General features: G+C 34.0%; 1 protein-coding gene across 1 annotated transcript in view; it reads right to left on the bottom strand.

Annotated features, from left to right (window-relative positions):
- The window catches only part of LOC108607243 (vacuolar protein-sorting-associated protein 36), a 59,873-nt gene that overhangs the window by 17,691 nt on the left and 22,960 nt on the right, over nt 1–19,222 (bottom strand). Inside the window, exon 4 of the mRNA XM_033294291.1 lies at nt 7,372–8,586. Within this exon, the coding sequence (XP_033150182.1) occupies nt 7,372–8,391 (1,020 nt within the window). The 5' untranslated portion in view covers nt 8,392–8,586. The remainder of the gene's footprint in view (nt 1–7,371; nt 8,587–19,222) is intronic.

Below are 19,222 nucleotides of genomic sequence, written 5' to 3' on the forward strand. Positions count from 1 at the left end.
ACTTTGCTTTGACTTGCCTTTTATGAGCTCGCTTGACAAAAAAAAAAATATATATATATATATATATACGTAAGTTGGAAGAGCGAAATATTTATAGCCAGTTGGAAATGGCGTCGATTTAATTTAATTTGCAGCCAAAGAGGGAGAGAGAGAGAGAGAAGTAAGTAGCAGATAAATGAAACTGTTGTGCTGCTTGATAGGCGTTCAAATAATTTGCAAGAAGCAGCAGCAGCCTCATCCATTTATTTAAGCTTTCGATAGTATCGATAGCATTTAGCAATTGTTAACAAGCAATTATTCAATTTGATCAGCAACGCAATCGATAGTATCGATTACATTAAATCAACCTGCGCTAGCTTTAGCTAACAAAACGCATTTATTTTCGCCGTCACTTCCACAATATTTATTGTCATCAATACTTTAAGCAAATGCTGCTTGTTGTTGATAGTTCCACAATAAATTCAAGCTGGTTTAACGTTATTTTTTTTTGGAACAATTTATGAAGGCGTCAGTCCATTGGCATTAATTGTTGTTGTTTGTTCGTTTTATTTTCGCCTGTTATGTCCACATTTATTTAAACCTAGGCTAACCAAAAAAAAATCATAACGAAAAGGCAATTAAATGCACTGAAGCATGTCAATTTCAACTGGACAAACAAAGTTCAGTATATATATTGGCAATATATATTACACATATAGCGCGTACATATTTCTCTTGCAGCATAATTGACAACAGCGCGCTGCCACAATTTGCAGCTAAAGCTACCCTGTAATATTTGCATTTGTTAAAAATAAATACAAAACTAAACTAGACAATAGAATTTAATTTTTTTGCTAGCTCAAATTATTTTTATGCTTTTTTTTATGATGTTAATAGCTGGGGCTGGCTTATCGACCTTTTTGTGCGATTATTTACACAGGCGCTTATTTTATTTTTGTAGCATACTTTTGCGCGCGAAAACGGAAAACCCAAATAAACACACAATAAAAATGCAAATGCCAAACGAACGCCAGAGCGAGAGCTAGCGCAAGAGATTTATGGCCAGTGCGAGAGAGAGAGAGAGAGAGAGAGAGAGAGAGCGAAAGAGTGAGCGAGTGAGAGTGGAAGAGTGTGTGTGTCTGCTAATGTTATTGGGGCATAGACAATGACGCTGACGAAGATGTCGACGCTGCTGCTGCTGCTGCTGCTGTTGTTGACTGTAAACAATGCGAGAAACGCAAGCGAATAACAAATAAAACGAATATATTATCGTACGTAATGCTTGCTGGCTGCTGGTTAAGAGCGCTGAATTGTTAGTGCCCGCACAGCGGCAACAGTGCGTATGACAATAATAACAATAACAAAAATGTAACACTCAATGCTTTTGTCGCAATTACAAAAATGCACAGAAAAGTGTTCAAATATTTTAAAGCAAAGCTAATGCAAAGCCTAAGCTAAGTTAACTAATATTTTGTTGCTTAATAATGCAGCCTAGAATTAAAATGTTTTCATAAAAGGCAGACCAAATACAATAAAGTAAAAAAATTACATTTAAACTTAAAAATTAAAATTTAACAAGGCTGTGGCATTTGTTTTATAAAGTGAACAAATTGAAAATGTTTTGATATTTACGTTATCTGTCTAAGCAACTTTTGTTTTAAATAATTAAACAATTTTGTTTTCAGTGCATGCCAATTGCAAGTAGGTTACCGTTATAATTAAGTCTCATTACAGCAAACCGCTTGCACTCGCTCTCGCTGTCTCTGTCAGCTTTTGATTCGTTTTTATTTTTTTTTTTTGTATAAATTTTATTAGCCGCTTGGTTGGTCATCAAATCAACATTAGATCGTCAACGGTTAAGCTGCCTAACGCTCTCGTTCGTGCTATTTCGTAGTCGTTGTAAATATGTTTCTATTTCATTCAAATTGATTTACTGTGAGCCTTTAAGCGGCTTTCAGCTGTCTGCAGCCAGACGTCGACAAATGTGGCAGACTGTGGCTGCTACGCGAGGCAAGCAGCAAGCCATGCAGGCAGGCAGCTGTGTGGCAATTGCAACATGGCGGATTATACACTGATTACCGACTTTGGCACTGTGTGTGCAACAAACATATTTGCCAGCCAGGCAGCCAACTCGTCTGTCTGTCTGTCTGTCTGTGTTGCCAGCAACATTTGCCATGTGTCATAATTAAAAATTCAACAAATTACATATGCAAGAGTGACAACGACAACGTTAGAGACTCGAAATGTAAGTTCTTGTTGTTGTTGTTGTTGTTGTTGTTGTTGTTGCTCCCAATGCACCTAACGACGACACATCCTTTGAAAAAGCCCACAGGCCCCACAGCCATAGCCTCAATCGCAGTCTCAGACCGTCAAGCCGCCCCCGCTGACGCCTCTTCGCATCATCATCATCATCATCATCAACACGATGCCACTTGGTTGCGACTGCTCATGACTGCAGCCGCCGCTGCCGACGACCCCAATTTTGCACTTTAACAACACTGTTAAGCGCAGTAGCAAGCTACTTGCGGTAAGTGCCACAGCAAGCAGCACAGACTGATGTTGTCGCTGCTGCGTCTCGCTTTCGATGTCGATGTTGTCGGCAAATGATTGAGTACAGTGTGGCAAATAGTTTATCGTACATGTTTCAATTAACCAAAGGTGAGCTAAATTAGAAGCTGCTTAAGGCACATTTCATTGAGAGTTGTATGCTCTTACGATATTCAAAGCAAGTTTACGATATTCATTTACGATAGTTGTCAAAAGTTTTGCAGTTCGTAAGTATAACAATTTCGAGTATAAACAAAAATACGATATTCAAATTTACGATATTCGCAACTTACGATATTCGGCTAAAGCCATTAGTTTAACCACTATTTAGCATGCGCACAATTTAAGCATATTTAATTTTTTACGATATTCATTTTTATACCACTATTAATTTGTATTATTGCTGCTGCACTGTGCCTCAGCCCTAATTAAAACTCACATTGCTGCTCAGCGCTTCATTTTTGACAGACGTATACGTAATTTTGCACAATTTCTGTCAATTAATTTGCCGCTGGCTTGCCTGCAATGAAGACCTTTTCATTAGCTTATAACTTTTGGACAAGCAATAAGAATCAACAAGACCGAGAGAGAGAGAGAGAGAGAGAGAGAGAGAGAGAGAGAGGTCGAAAGTTTTTGCGCTGACAGCATTAACTAGTTTGACAACGATGACATTTAGTTATAGCTGACTGGCCGGCCAGGGCGTTTAAGCCAAAACTCAAAGTGTTTTTTGCACCTTTTTGTGGGGTGTGTGGACAGCAAGTTTGACAGTTGCAGCCTTGTTGGGGCTGCAAAATAACTTTTTAATCTAATTAGCTGTTGTATTGCAGTGCTAAAGGTGCGTATACTTGATTAACTGCAGCTTAAGCTAAAATGCGCTCTTAGAGCGACAAATAAGAGAGAGGGAGTGTAACAGCAGCAGCATCAGCTTCATGGTCAGCCTATAAACCGGCTTTGTTGGCTAGCCCCAGCCCCAGTTGGCTTACCAGTCGGAACCTCAATTTGGTTTTGCCTCAGCTGCCACCACCACCCCCGCTACGCTGGCTGCTTAACAACTGTAACGCTGTGAAACTTGTGGCAACCATTAGCGCAGACAGCGCGACGCGACGCGACGCGACTGCTATGTGGCAATAGCAACAACAACAGCCAGAGCTAGAGCTACAAGTGATATATGCATGTAGACACAATCACATTGATTACAATGACCCAACTCAGTTTTTTTTTTTTTTTTGTTTTCTTTTCGTAGACACAGACAACATTTGCAGCTGCCCCCAAAGCAACATAACTTTTGATGCCTTGGACGACAAGCCGCAGCCGCAGCTGAATCTGAATCTGAATCTGAAGCTGAGGCTGAGTGCCATAGATACGATTATGTCAACAATATAATTCAATTTAAAGTTAACATTTAAGTAATACAAATGTCAGTTGCCTAGTTTTAATAACTTGAGCGCAAATATTATATAAACTGCATTTTGGAGCATTATAAATATTGCATAAATAGATGTTTTATTAAATTTTTATATTTTTATAATTTTTTATACTTATTGTAAGCTATATGTAATATAAATACTTATAACGTATTATAGTTAGTTTAATTAAATTGAGTTATATAAACTTAAATTTATTTTATTTGAATTTTTGATTTTAAATAAAATAGCGTTACTTTTTATACTAATTGAAAGCTACATTTAATTTTTTAGCTATTTTAAATAATTAATTTAAATAATTCAATAACTAAATTTTATTTACTTTGTTTTCGAATTTGTAATAAATAAATACAAAACTAATAATAATTAATCTTTTTTATATTTTATTAATTTTTTTTTTATGGTACACTCTTTATTTAACTAAATTTTTTATAAATAATTTTAATAAATATTATATTGAAAATGTTTTGCACTTTTTGAAATCAATAAAATATTATTAAAATTTTAATCTTTACTATTATTCAAGTTTTAAATTGCAACTATACAATTCACGGTTATTACGTTTTTAGTTTATCATTTTAGTGCAATGAATGACAAATAAGTAAACAAAACATTGCATGTGTCATAATAGTGTCAAATGAACAGCAATCAATGTCAACTCGATTAGTTATCAATCAATAGCCGTTGCTCGATTGAACTTATTGCAAACTGCACTCGTTCTTTGCTTATTCTATTGTTTTTATTTTTAGCTACTTGGCGCCATATAAAACCGCAACCTTGTAGCTATGTGTGTGTGTGTCTGTGTCTATTTAACCTCGCGTATTGCAAATCATTAAACTGACCCGATTTGGTATTGTGTTCCAAGACTGATAAGTGTGACTAAGCGACAATGTTAAATTACATATGTGTATATTTCAATTGGAGTGAATTAATGAAAAAGATTCTTTGCTCTTTGCCTCTGCCAAACGACAAGTAATTTCCAGCTGCCACCTCGTTGAATGTTGCGCCAATTAAGCAACTTAAGCAACAATTACGTATTTTCATTGGCCCAACCATACACCAGGCCCGTAAACTTGAACCTTTTGGCTTCAAGACGGGGTATACTAGACAGCCAGAGACTGTGACACAGTTTTTGCTTTAATTAAATTCAAATTAATTGCAGCTTCACATAGTCGAACATTTGGCAGCTTTAGAAATTAGTTTAAAATAATATTTGTCTATTGTTAATCACAATAAATAAATTCTAAAAATTATATATTAAATAAATTCGCAATTTTTGTTGTTTTGGTTTTTAATGCATTTTCTAGGGTATATTTAAGCGCATGCTTGCCACAGCGTTGCATAAAAATTAAAAACTTTTCTGTTTCTCAGCAGCGTTCATAGGCACGCTATCAAAAGCGTGTGAAAATAGCAAGTAGAAAAAAAAAATTAAAATAAAATTAAAACATAAGAGAGAACGAAAAAAAAAAAAAACATTGTAATGTTGACCCCATTGATATGGTCTGGAGGGCGCCCACAGTGGGCGTGGCGCGCGCTCTCTTCAACAAGCACTTCATTAGCGCAATTTGCATTTTAAGTGGCGCCACCGCCAACAGTTTGGTGGCTCATTAGCTTGACTGCCACAGCAGAAACAGCAGCAGCAACAGCAACAGCTGTAAGTCAAGTCGCTCTCTCTCCCTCTCTGGCTAGCGTTTTGCTAGCGTATTGCAAGCGATATTTCATTTAAGCTACTTATAAATTTATGAAAATATTTTTGTAATTTTCTGCGCCAGTTTTCTTTTTTTTCTATTACTGAATTTGCTGCTGCTTTTCAGCAAGAAAATTTCTTACATTTGATTTGCGCAACATTTTAATTTGCTGGGCATTAATGTTAAGGGGTGGGAGTTGTGGGGGAGTTAAGAACGTGCAGCTGTTATTGCAAAATAAAAAAGATTTTTTTTTTCAATTTTTTTTTTTTGTTATTGTTGCAGTCAAGTCGTTAACGTGGCGCCCCAGTGAACTGTTGCAAGCAATGAAAGGCTTTCTCCTCCGTTCTCTCTCTCTCTCTCTCTCTTTCGCACTCTCTGTCGCTCTTCAAGCTTAGCAGACAGACTGTCAGTCGTTGGCTTACCATGCTCTTATGCTCTCCCCATACCTATTTGCCAATTCCATTACAATTTCACTTCACAGTCATTTTTATGTTGCTGCCTGGCTTAACGTTCTGTTTGTTCCTCTGTCATTCTCTCTCTCTCTCTCTCTCTCTCTCTCTCTCTCTCTCTTTTTCTCTGTCTGCCTGTTTGTTTACTTGCTTGCTGGCTTGTTTGCACGCCCGGCAGAGCTGTAGGTGAGCTGCTGGCTTGTCCATTATCAAAATAGAAGTTGCTGCTGCTGCTGCTGCTGCTGCTGCTGCTGCTGCTGCTGGTTGCTTCTTCAATCTGCAGCCAGCAGCATCAAATAGCCAACAGTAAATTCTAATGCGTTTCGCCCCAAACACCAAACCCTGCTGCATTTTTCAAGTGCGGAAAAAATTTCACCAACGTGCTGCTTAATTTTTTCGGTTTTATGAGCTCCACACACAAATTGAAAAGTAACAAAAAAAAATGCACGTGTTGCTTTCCATGTGAAATGCCAAGCAAATTTCGTTTGAAATTCAAGCGAAACTAACGAGTTTTTCAACATTGATAAAGTTCTCTGAATAATTCAGTCAAAATTCAAAGGGGAATTATTATAATGCAATTAATTCGCAATTATTATAATTAATGCAAATTTAGCATATTTGAAATAATTAAAAAATATTAAAAAAAAAATAATTAAATAATATAAAAAAACATAATTAAATATTAAAAAAATAATTAAGTAAAAATTAAAATAAATATAAAAAAAAAAATTAAATAAAAGTTATCATAAAATAAAAAAAATTGTAATAAATTTAAAGAAACGTTGCAAATTATTAAAAAAAAAAAAAAGTTGACAATTTTATATTCTTTAAGCTCGGCATAAATAAATAAATTTATGTAATAAATAAATAAATAAATTTTTGGAATCATATTACAAAACAGTAATCAAAATAAAACTGTTAAGTCAACTGTTCAGATTAATAAATCCAAGCCATTCACTCTCATCAAATCAAATTACAAAGAACAAAATCCCACGCTGTTCACAATTTGCGCGACTGAACTTATGAAGTTCAAGTGGAATAAATTATTTTTAGTGCCAATTATATTAGCTGGCCAAGTTCCAAGAAACTCGAAGTTGGTATATTTAGCTCATAATAAGAAATTCTATAGCTTGTTACAAATTGCATTGTTAGCTAAGTTGTTGCTAATTAAAAAGCAAACTAATTGCATACTAACGCACTAGTTAATAATAATCTCTGGCAATTAAAACTATAAGAAGAGGAAGAAGAAGAAGAAGAAGAAGAAGCAAGCTTTGTGGCACTTACCAGCGCAGCATGTTGCTGTTGTTGTTTGTTGTTGGGCGTGGCATTTATCACAGAGTGTAGATGATTATTGTTGCTGCTGCTGCTGTTGTTGCTGTTGCTATCGCTTTGGCTATTGCGACCATAATCTGTATGCTGTTGGTCAGGTGAAATGCCAAATATAAACGGACCTGTGGCAGTTGTTGTCGCGGCTGTTGCACGTTGCTGCGTCGCACAGAAGTCATCCTCGAATGCTGCCAGCAACTGTTGCTGTTGTGGGTGTTGCTGCTGTTGCGCATAGTAAGCCACATCAGCATAGCTGCTATTGCTGCAATTCGATTTGGTTGTGGCCGTTGAGCTGCTCGTCTGTCGCTCGAAGCAAAAGTCTGTCGATTGGGCGGTGGGCGAGGGGGGACTGCCGTACGGGTAGCCAATGTGTGGACTTTGCAAATGTTGATTGTATTGTTGGCTGAGTGCATCAAAGTCGTTGAAGCCATGCAGACCTTTAACACTGTCGCGTTTCTGTTGCTGCACATACGGTGAGATATAAACTTGCTGCTGCTGTTGCTGCTGCTGCTGCTGCTGTTGCAATGTCGTCTGGCGTTGTGGCGGCAATGGCGGTGGCAGCAGCGGCATATTGTTGCTTTTTTTCTTTTGCTGCTGCTGCTGCTGCTGCTGTTGATGCAACAAAGCTGGACGCCGCTCGGCTAGCAATGGGCGCTGTGAATTGTTGTAGGGATGATGACGTTGCAGCATATTGTCCTCATCTTCATCATCATAGTCTGCGTCCATATCCAGCTCATGGCAGGCATAGGTATGTCCATAGATAGTCTTGGGCAGCGCATGTTGCTGCTGCTGCTGCTTGTGTTGCTGCTGCTGCTGCTGCTGCTGATCGTAGTACTTGATGAGCTTCATATTGGCATTGGGCGGTGGCAGCGGCGGCGCTGGCGACTGTTGGTGATTGCTGCTGCTGCCAGCGTTGCTGTTGCTGCCAGCATTGCTGTTGCTGCCTCTGCCAAATAACTTGGTCAATTTGATAGTCATATTTGTCTCTCGCTCTCTGCTTTGCAGCAAAAACTTTTTCAATTAAAATGTTGCCCCCAATGCCAAAGAGACAATGACAAAAAGTTTATTTAGTTTTTCCACAATTGTCGCTTGCAGTTTTAGCGTTTCCGTTTCCGCTTGGCTGTATAGCGGGCGCCTGAGTGGGTGGTGGGTGGTGGCTGGTGGGTGTGCTGCCTGCAACAGAAATAAAAGTCAAAATTAAAGTGATAGTCAAAAAAGTGATAATAAAAATATTAATAAAAAAATAATAAATAAAAAAATACTACAAAAATAATCGCAAAAATAATATAAATAATAATAAAAAAAAATTATAAAAATAATAATAAAAAAAATAAAATAAAAAAATAATAAAAAAAATAAAAAAAATATAATAAAAAAAAAAATAAAAAAATAATAAAAAAATAATAATAAAAAATAATAAGAAAAAAATAATAATAATACTAAAAATTATAAAATAATAAAAAATGAAATAAAAATAAATCGAAATACGCTTGTACTTGAGCCCACTGAACTGCGTGTGTTGTGTCTGTGTGTTTAGTCATTAATTATCGATAAGATATGGGCTAAGTTTGCTTCACAATAATGGCTAATGATGAATGAATGTTTTTTTTATGATTAACGTTTATTGTTTGGTAAATCCCAATGTGCTGCTCGCTGGTTGGTTCTACCTGTAGCTGGGCACGCTAAGCGAAAACCCAAAAATAAAGTTTTAAAGAATTATTAAAACTAAAAAATACTTATAAAAAATATAAAATGTTAGGAATTCTATTGTTTAACTATTTAACAAAGAAGCTCACCATCCCCCCCCCCCCTGTCATTAGTTAAAAGCAATTTGGACAGAGCCAATACAATACTCAGTCAAAGTCAAACAATAACGAACATAACTCGTTTCATACCAACCCATTTCAACCCCTGCTCCGACTGTTGAGCGAACTAAATGAATCTTTAGCAAACTTGACGCCCGACTAGAGCTGCAGCGGGGTTTGGGGCAAAAAGCAAAACTTGCTGACAGCTCAGCGCCAGTTGAGCTTGAAGCCTCAAGACTCAAGAGGCAAGCTGCGCTTGTTGTTGCTGCCACAACCACAAAGGAAGCTCAATTGTAATAGGATATGCAGCAGCAGCAGCAACAATGCCAAACTGTTAACAATAAACAAGAGCAGCAGTTACCATTAACAACAAACATGATTGCGCGCATATTGTTAAAGAATATTTTTAAATCGTTCAATTTAGACAAACATTTTCTACTATTTATTTTTTTTTTTGCTGCCGCTTGCTTTTTATTTTGCTATGCTGCATAAAGTTAGCGCAACGCGTGCGGCTTCGACCGCAGCCATCAATTTGCCGCATTGCATTGATGTCATAATAAAAATATCAAAACTGTTGGGAGCTGCTGTCTCTGCTTCTTTCTCTTTTATTTTTTTTGTCGATAGCACTAGACAATGAAATAGCGATTTGAATATTTTCCTATGCTTTGCATTTTAGTTAAGGTATACAAAGGATGGATTCATTTTCCTTTTTTTAAACGCAGCTCTTTTTATTTTAATAAACTCTTTGATTATTTCTGTTCAATTTTAAATAAAAAGCAAGCATTTTTTAATTGGCAATTCTTTCAGCTGTAGAGCGAACGAAATATAAAAAACAAAATATTAAAATTATAAGCAACAATTTGCTACTGCAATTAGTTGCTTTACTTTTAATACATTTTTGTTAAATATTAAGCTTAATTTATTAACTTTTTTATTTATTTATAGACAGACATTTTGAGAAAACTTGTTTATGGCAAACGTAATAGATATTGAATTAATGTATTATTTTAAAAAAATATTTTAATATAATATATATAAAATATTTATTTTTAACTGCAAATTCTTTAATTTGTTACATTTTTTTGCTCCTAATTTTTCATTATTTGTTAACTTGTTGAGTTAATTATGCATCCAAATTTTTTTTTTATAGAATGTTTTGTCTTAATTTATTTACAGGGTATAGCAATTGTTTGGTTTTAAGCTTTGTCTAGCGTAAATTGTTTTTCCTTTGCTGTATACATTTTAAAAATATTTTTTTTTCGTTTGCGGTTTGCTCTGCTGGTTTGGCCATGCAGCAGTGTTCTCCACAGATTGTTATACTGTTGGCAGCGTGAAATGACAATGGCCATGGCAATGGCGACACTGAGGCTGCCTGGCCCCGGGGCATGCAACAAACAATGCCTAGTGGGAGGTGCATGTCAGCGAAACGTGTGCGCCGAAGAGAGCAAACAGACAAAATGACATGAGAGCAAAGAAAATGTAAAAACGAAAAGCAGCAAAGCCACGTCCATACATCTATATATATATATACATATACATATATATTGATGCGATCGTGTGGCGAGTGCGCTGCACACAAAGCTCGACAACTAACTTTATTTGGCAGCTTATAGCGCGCCAGCCTCATCAACGTGCCACAGCCACAGCCACGCGACAGACACACAAAAAAAAAAAAAAAAAGGCGGAGGAGGCGCAGTAGGCGGCACGTGTCTAGCTTTTGTTTTTGCTATTTTCGGCTAGTTGCATTATATTGACGAATAGAGAGCGCATTGAAATTCTGTCTAAATACAGTCAAAGTTGATAAAGTTAACGCATATTGTATTCATTGATAAAAAGTTAATGCGTCACGTAAGGCAAATTGAATGGCATAGCAAATCAATTAAGACTATTGCAATAATTCGATAATATATTCATATGTTATCAATTTAGTTGGCATGAAAAAATGTTTTATTTATGCTTTAAATTCATTGAAATTAATTACATTGCATTAGGTTTTTGAATAAACATTTAATTTAAATATAAATCAGCTTAGTTTATAAATTCAGTGAATTTAATTCTAAATAATTTCATTACTTTATGTAACTTTAAAATGATTAAATGAAAATATAATTTTAATGCTTTAAATTCTTTGAAGTTAATACTATTGCATATGTATATATTGTATATTTTTTAATTGACAATATTTATTTTGCATAAAAATTTAATTTAAATTCAATAGAAATAATTCTAAATTTCATTTCTAATTTTTATTTAATGTAAGCAGCTTCAAAATGTGACATTTAATGTAATTATTTTAAAGCAATTTAATGAATAATTTTAATGCTTTAAATTCAAGGAAATTAATACTATTGCATATTTATATTTGTTAAATTTTATTGATAAATTTATTGTGAATATATATTTAATTTAGTTTATAAATTTAAACTCAGTGAAAATAGTTATAAATAATTCATTAAATTTAATTTGTGTTTCTTATGTAACTTTAAAAGTAGTTGAATGAAAATATAATTTTAATGCTTTAAATTCATTGAAATTAATTATATTGCATTAAGTTATATATGTATAATTATTTTGAATAAATATTTAATTTAGTTTATAAATTTAAGCTCCATGAAAATAATTTCAAATAATTCATTTAGTTTAATTTGTTTAATTTATGTAAGTAGTTTACTGAAAATTTAATTTTAATGCTTTAAATTATTACTATTGCATTAAGTTATATTTGCGAATTAGCTTCAATTAAATATCTGCCATAAGAAAATATATTTTTAAAATTTGTTTAAAGCTTTTTGTGACATGCATTCAATTTTTAATTGCAAGAGCATTGAAATACGCTTTGATTAAAATGCAATTTCATATTTAGTTGGCAACTAAAATTTAGATTTTTTACCTTTTGGCTCATTTATTAGCAACTTTTTAGCGCTCATTGGTTGTCTAATTGGCCAAACAGTTTCAATTCAATTTTTGTGCACTGCTCATGCTATATAGTGTCGACTGTCTATATCAATATCTGGTCAGCAGCCAAAGCTTAACTTTTGCTGCTGCTTCTTTCACTTTATTTGCGTTGGTGTTGTTGTTGTTATTGTTGTTTTTATTTTCACTCTGTGCTGCTCACATGTCAATGCAATCGCTTGTTTGGCTGCCAGGCCGGACGGAGGGACGGACAAATGCAATTCAACTTTGTGACTCTGGCGTTGTCTATTTTGAGTGCAAGTTCTCTTTCTCTCTCTCTGTCGCTTGTTGATTTCATATTATTTTTAATATGGCAACAAGGCGCCGGTTGGACATACGCCCTCGACGACGACAACACGCCCACCCAGCACTACACACTTCACCCACAACAAAGTATCCAAACGAGCATGTCGCGTACGTGGTGCCCTGTCAAGCAAAAAACAAACAAACAAACAACAAGAACAGCCATGAAAAGCAAAAAAAATATATATATGATTAAAAAAAAAAAAAGAAGTAAAGTTGATATATCAGCTCGTGGGGCATAGTGGCAGGCAGGCAACTTGCAGCACTGTGTGTTGCATGCAACAGTTTGTAATTTGCGTCAAACGGCAACAGCAACAGCAGCAGCAATAAAGCTGTGGCAAAAACAAAAAAACGCCAGAGATTAAGTTGAAAACAAGGCTGCAAAAAATTGCCACTGGCTATGACACTAGCTAACAGAGAGAGAGCGAGAGAGCGAGAGAGAGAGAGAGAGAGTAGCGAGTCCAAGGCAGGGGCGTACTGCAGGCGGGGGCAGCTGAGTGGGCAGTGAGCGATTTCAGCTCAAAGAAAAAAAAAGCCAGCGAGGGAGGGAGGGAGGTAGGGAGGGGAGTAAATATAAAAGGGCAGCTTGCATATGAAACGCAGACAATAGCGACGACACAAACTGAATGACGCACTTCGTCCACTGACGCACTTCACAGTGTGTCCAAACGCGTGTGGGCGTAGCTGGCTGCGTGGGCGTGGTCGTGTGCAGGCTGCAACTGTCTCACTGCTGCTTCTGCTGCTTGTTAATGAAACAAAAGACGTCAAAGATAAGGTGGCAAGGCAAAGGCCATGTCACGTTGCTCTGCTCTATGTGGCTGCAAATGGAATCGGTTGCCAGTAGCAACATATTGTGGCAAGCAGAGATTTAAAAAAGTTGCAGCAATCAGTTGCAAAATTTTATTAAACATCCAAGCAGCGCGTTTATGCAAAACTAACGCAAATATCAGCATTAAAATAAATTTTTATGAACATATAGTAACTATTTTGGTTCGAGCATTTATTTAATTATAAAAATAAAAATGTAATAATAATAGCATAGAATATTTTGCATTTCATTTGTATTAAATATTAAAATAAATGACAATAAATAATTTGCTTCTGATATTAAAATAAATTATAAATATAATAATTTAATTTTTTGGTTAGCGCATTTAATTATAATATAATAATAATATCAGCATAGAATATTTTACAATCAAAGTCTAACTATAACTGATATAAAATATAATAACAATTTTATATTACAAACGCGCGCGATATACAAGCGTCGTTGCCGCTTTCTACTCGTATTTACTTACTTAGATATTCCACTATAATAGTAGCGGAACCCTTCAATGTTATGCAGTTCTTTGTTGCCTGGGATGTAGACATTTCGAATAGGCTTTTAACTATCACACAGTTTAACAATTTTATTATAATTTAAAATCAAGCGCACTAAGATCGCAGCAAGCTTTCCTTTGGTGATGTTATATTCTCATTTGCAGTAGTTGTAGTTTTATTTTGTATGGTCAATTTTAATTTTAAAAATTGTTTTTAATTATTTTAATGCCAAATGCAAAATATTGATTATAAAATTTTCTATTTTGCATAATCAATTTGATTTTTAAAAATTATTTTGAATGCCAAATGTAGAAAGCTAATAACTTAATTTGTTTTTTAATTGCAGCAACGTAATTTTAGCTACAAATTTGTTGTGCAATACATAAATAAAAAAAAAAAAAGGCGAATGCCATGTTTTTAATTGAGTTCCAATCTTTATAGTTTGTAATTTAATTGCAGTTAACTAGCTGCAAGTTATTTCAACAAAATTATTCAACAGCCAGCGTTGTGTTTTTTTATTTTCTTGCATCGAACTGAGTTTAAAGATTAACGAAGCGAAATGAAGTAAAAGCAGCAAAGGAAAAATAAAAAACGCAAACAGCTTTTAAGCGCTTGTAATATACGATTTATAGCTCCGTTGGCTACTTGAAGACATTGAGCACTTATTGTTATGGTTGCTGTTGTTGCTGCTGACGCGACTTCCTGTCACGTCTGCCACATAACATAAAAAAAATGCCACAGGCCCCGCCATTACACAGACATTACAGCAGCAACAGCAACAGCAACAGCAACTGACGTTGACGTTGGAAGCGCGAATGCGCATTGCGAATTGTTGCAAACGTTAACGAAGAATTTGCAACAAGCCAAATGAAAGTTTTTTTTTTTTTTCGGCAGCTGCATGCAACAACAAGAGACCCAAAAAAAAGACCTTAAGGCGCAAAATAATGCACAAAAGGCCGTAGAAAGTATGCCGACTGACCATTAAGGCCTTGGCTTGGCTTGGGCTGGCTAAGGTGCGGCATGTGCCACATGCACATGCGTGCAACACAACAAAGTTGCAAGAACTATTCGCTTGCCACACAGGCATTCGTGTTTCCTTGCCAAAAACAACTTTTGATATTCTTGTCAAATTGTTTGCCAGTCACTTACACATAGTTAGACAGAGATAGTGCTAGAGTGAGAGAAAGAGACAGTTACAGCATAAAAAATGAATATAAAAATTTATTAAACAAACAAAATAATTATTTAAAAAAACGCATTTAATATTTTCATTTATTAGCTGTTAGCTGCTAATTTCAAATCAACATTAAATATATTTAGATAAAATGTTTTTAATAAATATGTAAAATTTTATTGTCTTGAAACTTAATTTATTTGCATTCATATAGTGTTTATATTAATAGATTAAATTTAATTACATTAAACATTAAATATATTTTGCAAAAATGTTTTTTATAATTATTTAAAATAATCTTACGCAAATTAATGATTTCATTTATAAAACGTTAGCTGCTAATTTCGATATATTAAGAAAAAATGTTTTTAATAAATATCCAAAATAATCTAACGCAAATTAATATTTCCATTTAATTTCGAATCAACATTAAAAAAAAATGTTATTAATAAATATTTTAAAATAATCTCATTTATAAAAAGTTAGCTGCTAATTTCGAGTCAACATTAGAAAAAATAGTATTAATAAATATTTAAAATAATCTTATTGTCTTGGAACTTAATTTATTTTGTATTCATAAATGTCGATTCAACATTAAGCATAATAAGAAAAAATTCTTTAAATAAATAAATATAAACTAAATATAAACACAATATGAATGCAAAATAATATAAAAGTAAATGTCCCTCGCAGTAAAATGCATTATTTGATTTTGTTTATTTTGAAAAATATAACGCTTTGAAAATAAATTTCAATTAATATGCGCAAACTATTACATGAATCGAAATAGTTTGGAATTTAAGATTAAATTGCAAACAGGCAACAAATGCATTTGTGGTCGACCGAATCAAAATAGAACGCAATCAATTATGAACATATAATTGTAAATATATTTAATGAGTTGCAGTGCCTAAATGTTCATTAGGTAATAGAAGCTACTAGCAAATTGTTTGCATGCGATAAACAATAATCAAACAACAATTATGCTGACATTTGGGTGCTACCAATACATAGATAAACACACATATATGTATGTGTGTGCTGCTGCCTGAGGCAAGTTGTGTGGCAGGTGTAAATTTTAACAAATCAAAAGCAGCAGCAGCAGCAACCCAAAATTTAGTAGAAGAAGAAGAAGCAGCAGCAGCAAATGATAGAGTCAGTGCTGGAAACTGAAGCTGAGCTGAAGCCTTTGTAGTGCTTAAAAGAGAAACCGGTTTGCCGCATCAACGATCCTGCTCAGACAACAGCAAAAAAAAAATAAAGATATATATATATATATACTGATATATATATACATGCTGCATCGCAGGTAAGCGAAACGTAAAATCAGAAAACAAAAGCAGATCAGCAACAACAAAAATCACTGCGCAGCTGCAAATGCTTAGTAGTGTGCGTATGTGTGTGTCTGTGTGTGTGTGTGTGTGTGTGGAAGATTCAACGCTTGGGCACAGCTCATTAGTTAAACTTGGGCGCTTTTCAAATGGCGCTCTCTACACTGCAAACAATTCAAGACTATTTTCAATAAAATAACTAAATATGTAAATCTTAAATGAAAAAGTTATTAAGTCCGCAAAGAAGTTTAAAAATTGAAATGTGATTTGCATAAATATTAAAAAAAATAAATAAAGCTTACTAAATTATTATATTTTCAGTTGCAAATCAATACAAATTTTTTAAACTTTAAAAACCACGTACTAAAATCTAAATAATTGAGTAACAAATTTTATATATAAATAGAAAAAAGCATATATATATGAATTATTTAAAATATAAATATAAATAAAAATGCAAAACAAAGCGAAAAAATAAATGAACACAACTATAAAAGTAATAAAAAAAAATATAATATTTTAAAAAACAAGTGCATTTTAGAAACTAAAAAACGTAAAAATCTAAATTGCCAAATTATTTGATATCAAAATTAATTTTTAAAGCTAAACAAATTGCTCAACAGTTCGATTTTTTGTGCTAATTAAGCTGTCCAAATTATTATGTTGTAATTTTTAGTAAATATTTAAAGCTAGCACTTAAATTTTGTGCTATTTATGCTTGCAGTGTATTTTCGCTTGGCCGCTGTGTTTTTAATTCGTATTTAATTGTTAGATTTGCTGGCTCAGCCGCACAGAGCACAGCACGTTTAAGCGAAGAAGAAGAAGAAGAAGCAGCAGCAGAGCAAAAGAAATATAAGTCGGGCAGGTCTATATATCTCTAGCTGGCTGGCTGACTGGCTGACTGGCTGGGCAGAGATACAAAACAATAAAGTCAGCAACAGCTGTCGCAGCAAACACAGTTCAGTTCTATTGTTGCACACAGAGCAAATTGATTAGATACAAACCAAAGCAGCAACACAATAACAGAAGATTGAGCAATGTGAAACCAAGTTGAGCAGGAAGCAAAGACAACACAACAACAACAACTGGCCACAGATGTTGCCAAATGGGAAAAAATAAGCGGAAAAACTAAAACAAAGCAGTTGCCAAATGTATCTATGACTCTTTTGAGCATAGCGTGTGAAACGTCTAAGCAGGTGGCAAAGTCAGCAAGACACACACACACACACAGATACACTTGCAGCACACGTACATAGTTTACTTCAAGTGCAAGTTGCAACTTGTGCTGTTGCCTGTTCTAAATCTTCGGTCGTAAACGATGCTGTTGATATTTTATCGCTCACGCTCATCTACAAAATGATTTCACAGCAACTTTAAACTTGCTCTTTCATTATCAGCACTTCATTATGCCACAACTCTTGCTTCATTCTGCTGCTTGTTGTTGTTGTTGCTGTTGTCACATTTGTTGTCCATGTTTATTTAGTTTGCCCTCCAACTATTTGGGCAAAGCGCGTTTGCTTGGGCGCTTGTTTGCTTGAGCGGCGGCGGCGACGGCCCTTGCGGCCTTTTTTCTTCTTCTTAGAGAGATGCACCTTGATTAAATTCTAGGAATTTAAAAACCAAAAAACAAGCAAGTAACAAGTGATTGTAAAGTGCAGCCCGACTAGTATATACACTTTGTTGAACAATTGCGAAAGCAAAATATAAGAAAATACCAAATACATACAAAAAAAATAAATACATGAGATTAAAATATATTTAAGCAAATAAATACAAACATATATAAAAATAAATAATAAAAAAATTTAAAAAAAAATAAATTAAAAGCAATAAAAATAAAGAGAAAAATTAAAAAAAAATAAATTAAAAGCAATAAAAATAAAGAGAAAAATTATAAAAAAAATAAAAAACAAGTAATCAAGCAAAAATATATAAATTAAAAAATAAAAATATAAAAAAAAATGTAATAAAAAATAATTAAATAAAAAGAAGAAAACTAGAAAAACAAAACAAAAGATAAATAAAAAATATATAAATAAAAAATATATAAATAAAAAGATAAAAAATAATAAGTAAAAGAAAAATAAATATAAAACGAAAGAAAAATTGAATGTGAATGCACATTAAAAATAAATTCATTACATTTGAATATCTTAAGCTAAATTAGCTATTTTATAGCTACATATATTGTCATATTTTAAACTGCAGCCACACTAAAAATAAATTCAAATGTAGCTACAGAAATTTGTCATATTTTATTATCTATTCTATTTGCTGTTCATTACATAATCGCTCTACAAACTGTACATACCTCTATTGCAAACAAAGTGTATCGCAAAGCGAATGTACCAACGAACAGACAACAGCAACAACTAACAATATATATTGTTGATCAGCGTACATTCGAGTTTAAGCGTATGCCTATGCCACCGCCGCCAGCAGCAATGCATTAATGATGCGGCAGCAGCAGCAACAGCAACAACGTTGCATACATCGTTTGTATGTTGCAAGCTCTGTTGAGCAGCTTCTTTGTTTTCAACAACAATAGGCTCTAGTTCTAGCTTTAGCTCCAAGCTCCAAGCAAGCGAACTGCCCAACTAAAACTTTATGCGCACTTGTCTGGCAAACTTTACAGATTTGTTGCTGTTGTTGCTGTTGTTGTTGTTGTTGCAGCTGCTGCTGTTGTTGTTTTGCCGTTTGTTAAGGTATTTTCTTTGCAAAACTTTTAAGCTGCGGTCCATATTAAGTTAATTTTGTGTTAAATGCGTTTAGCGCAAATTTAGCTCAAATTGGTTTTGTTTTGTTGAGCGACAGACAGAAAAAAACAAAGTCTAGACTAAAAACAATATAACAACAGCAGTTATAAGCTAAGCTAAGCATTTTATTTTTTTATTACTATTTTTTTAACATTTAAGACGTAG

Source organism: Drosophila busckii, chromosome X (assembly GCF_011750605.1).
Source record: "Drosophila busckii strain San Diego stock center, stock number 13000-0081.31 chromosome X, ASM1175060v1, whole genome shotgun sequence".
Lineage (NCBI taxonomy): Eukaryota > Metazoa > Arthropoda > Insecta > Diptera > Drosophilidae > Drosophila > Drosophila busckii.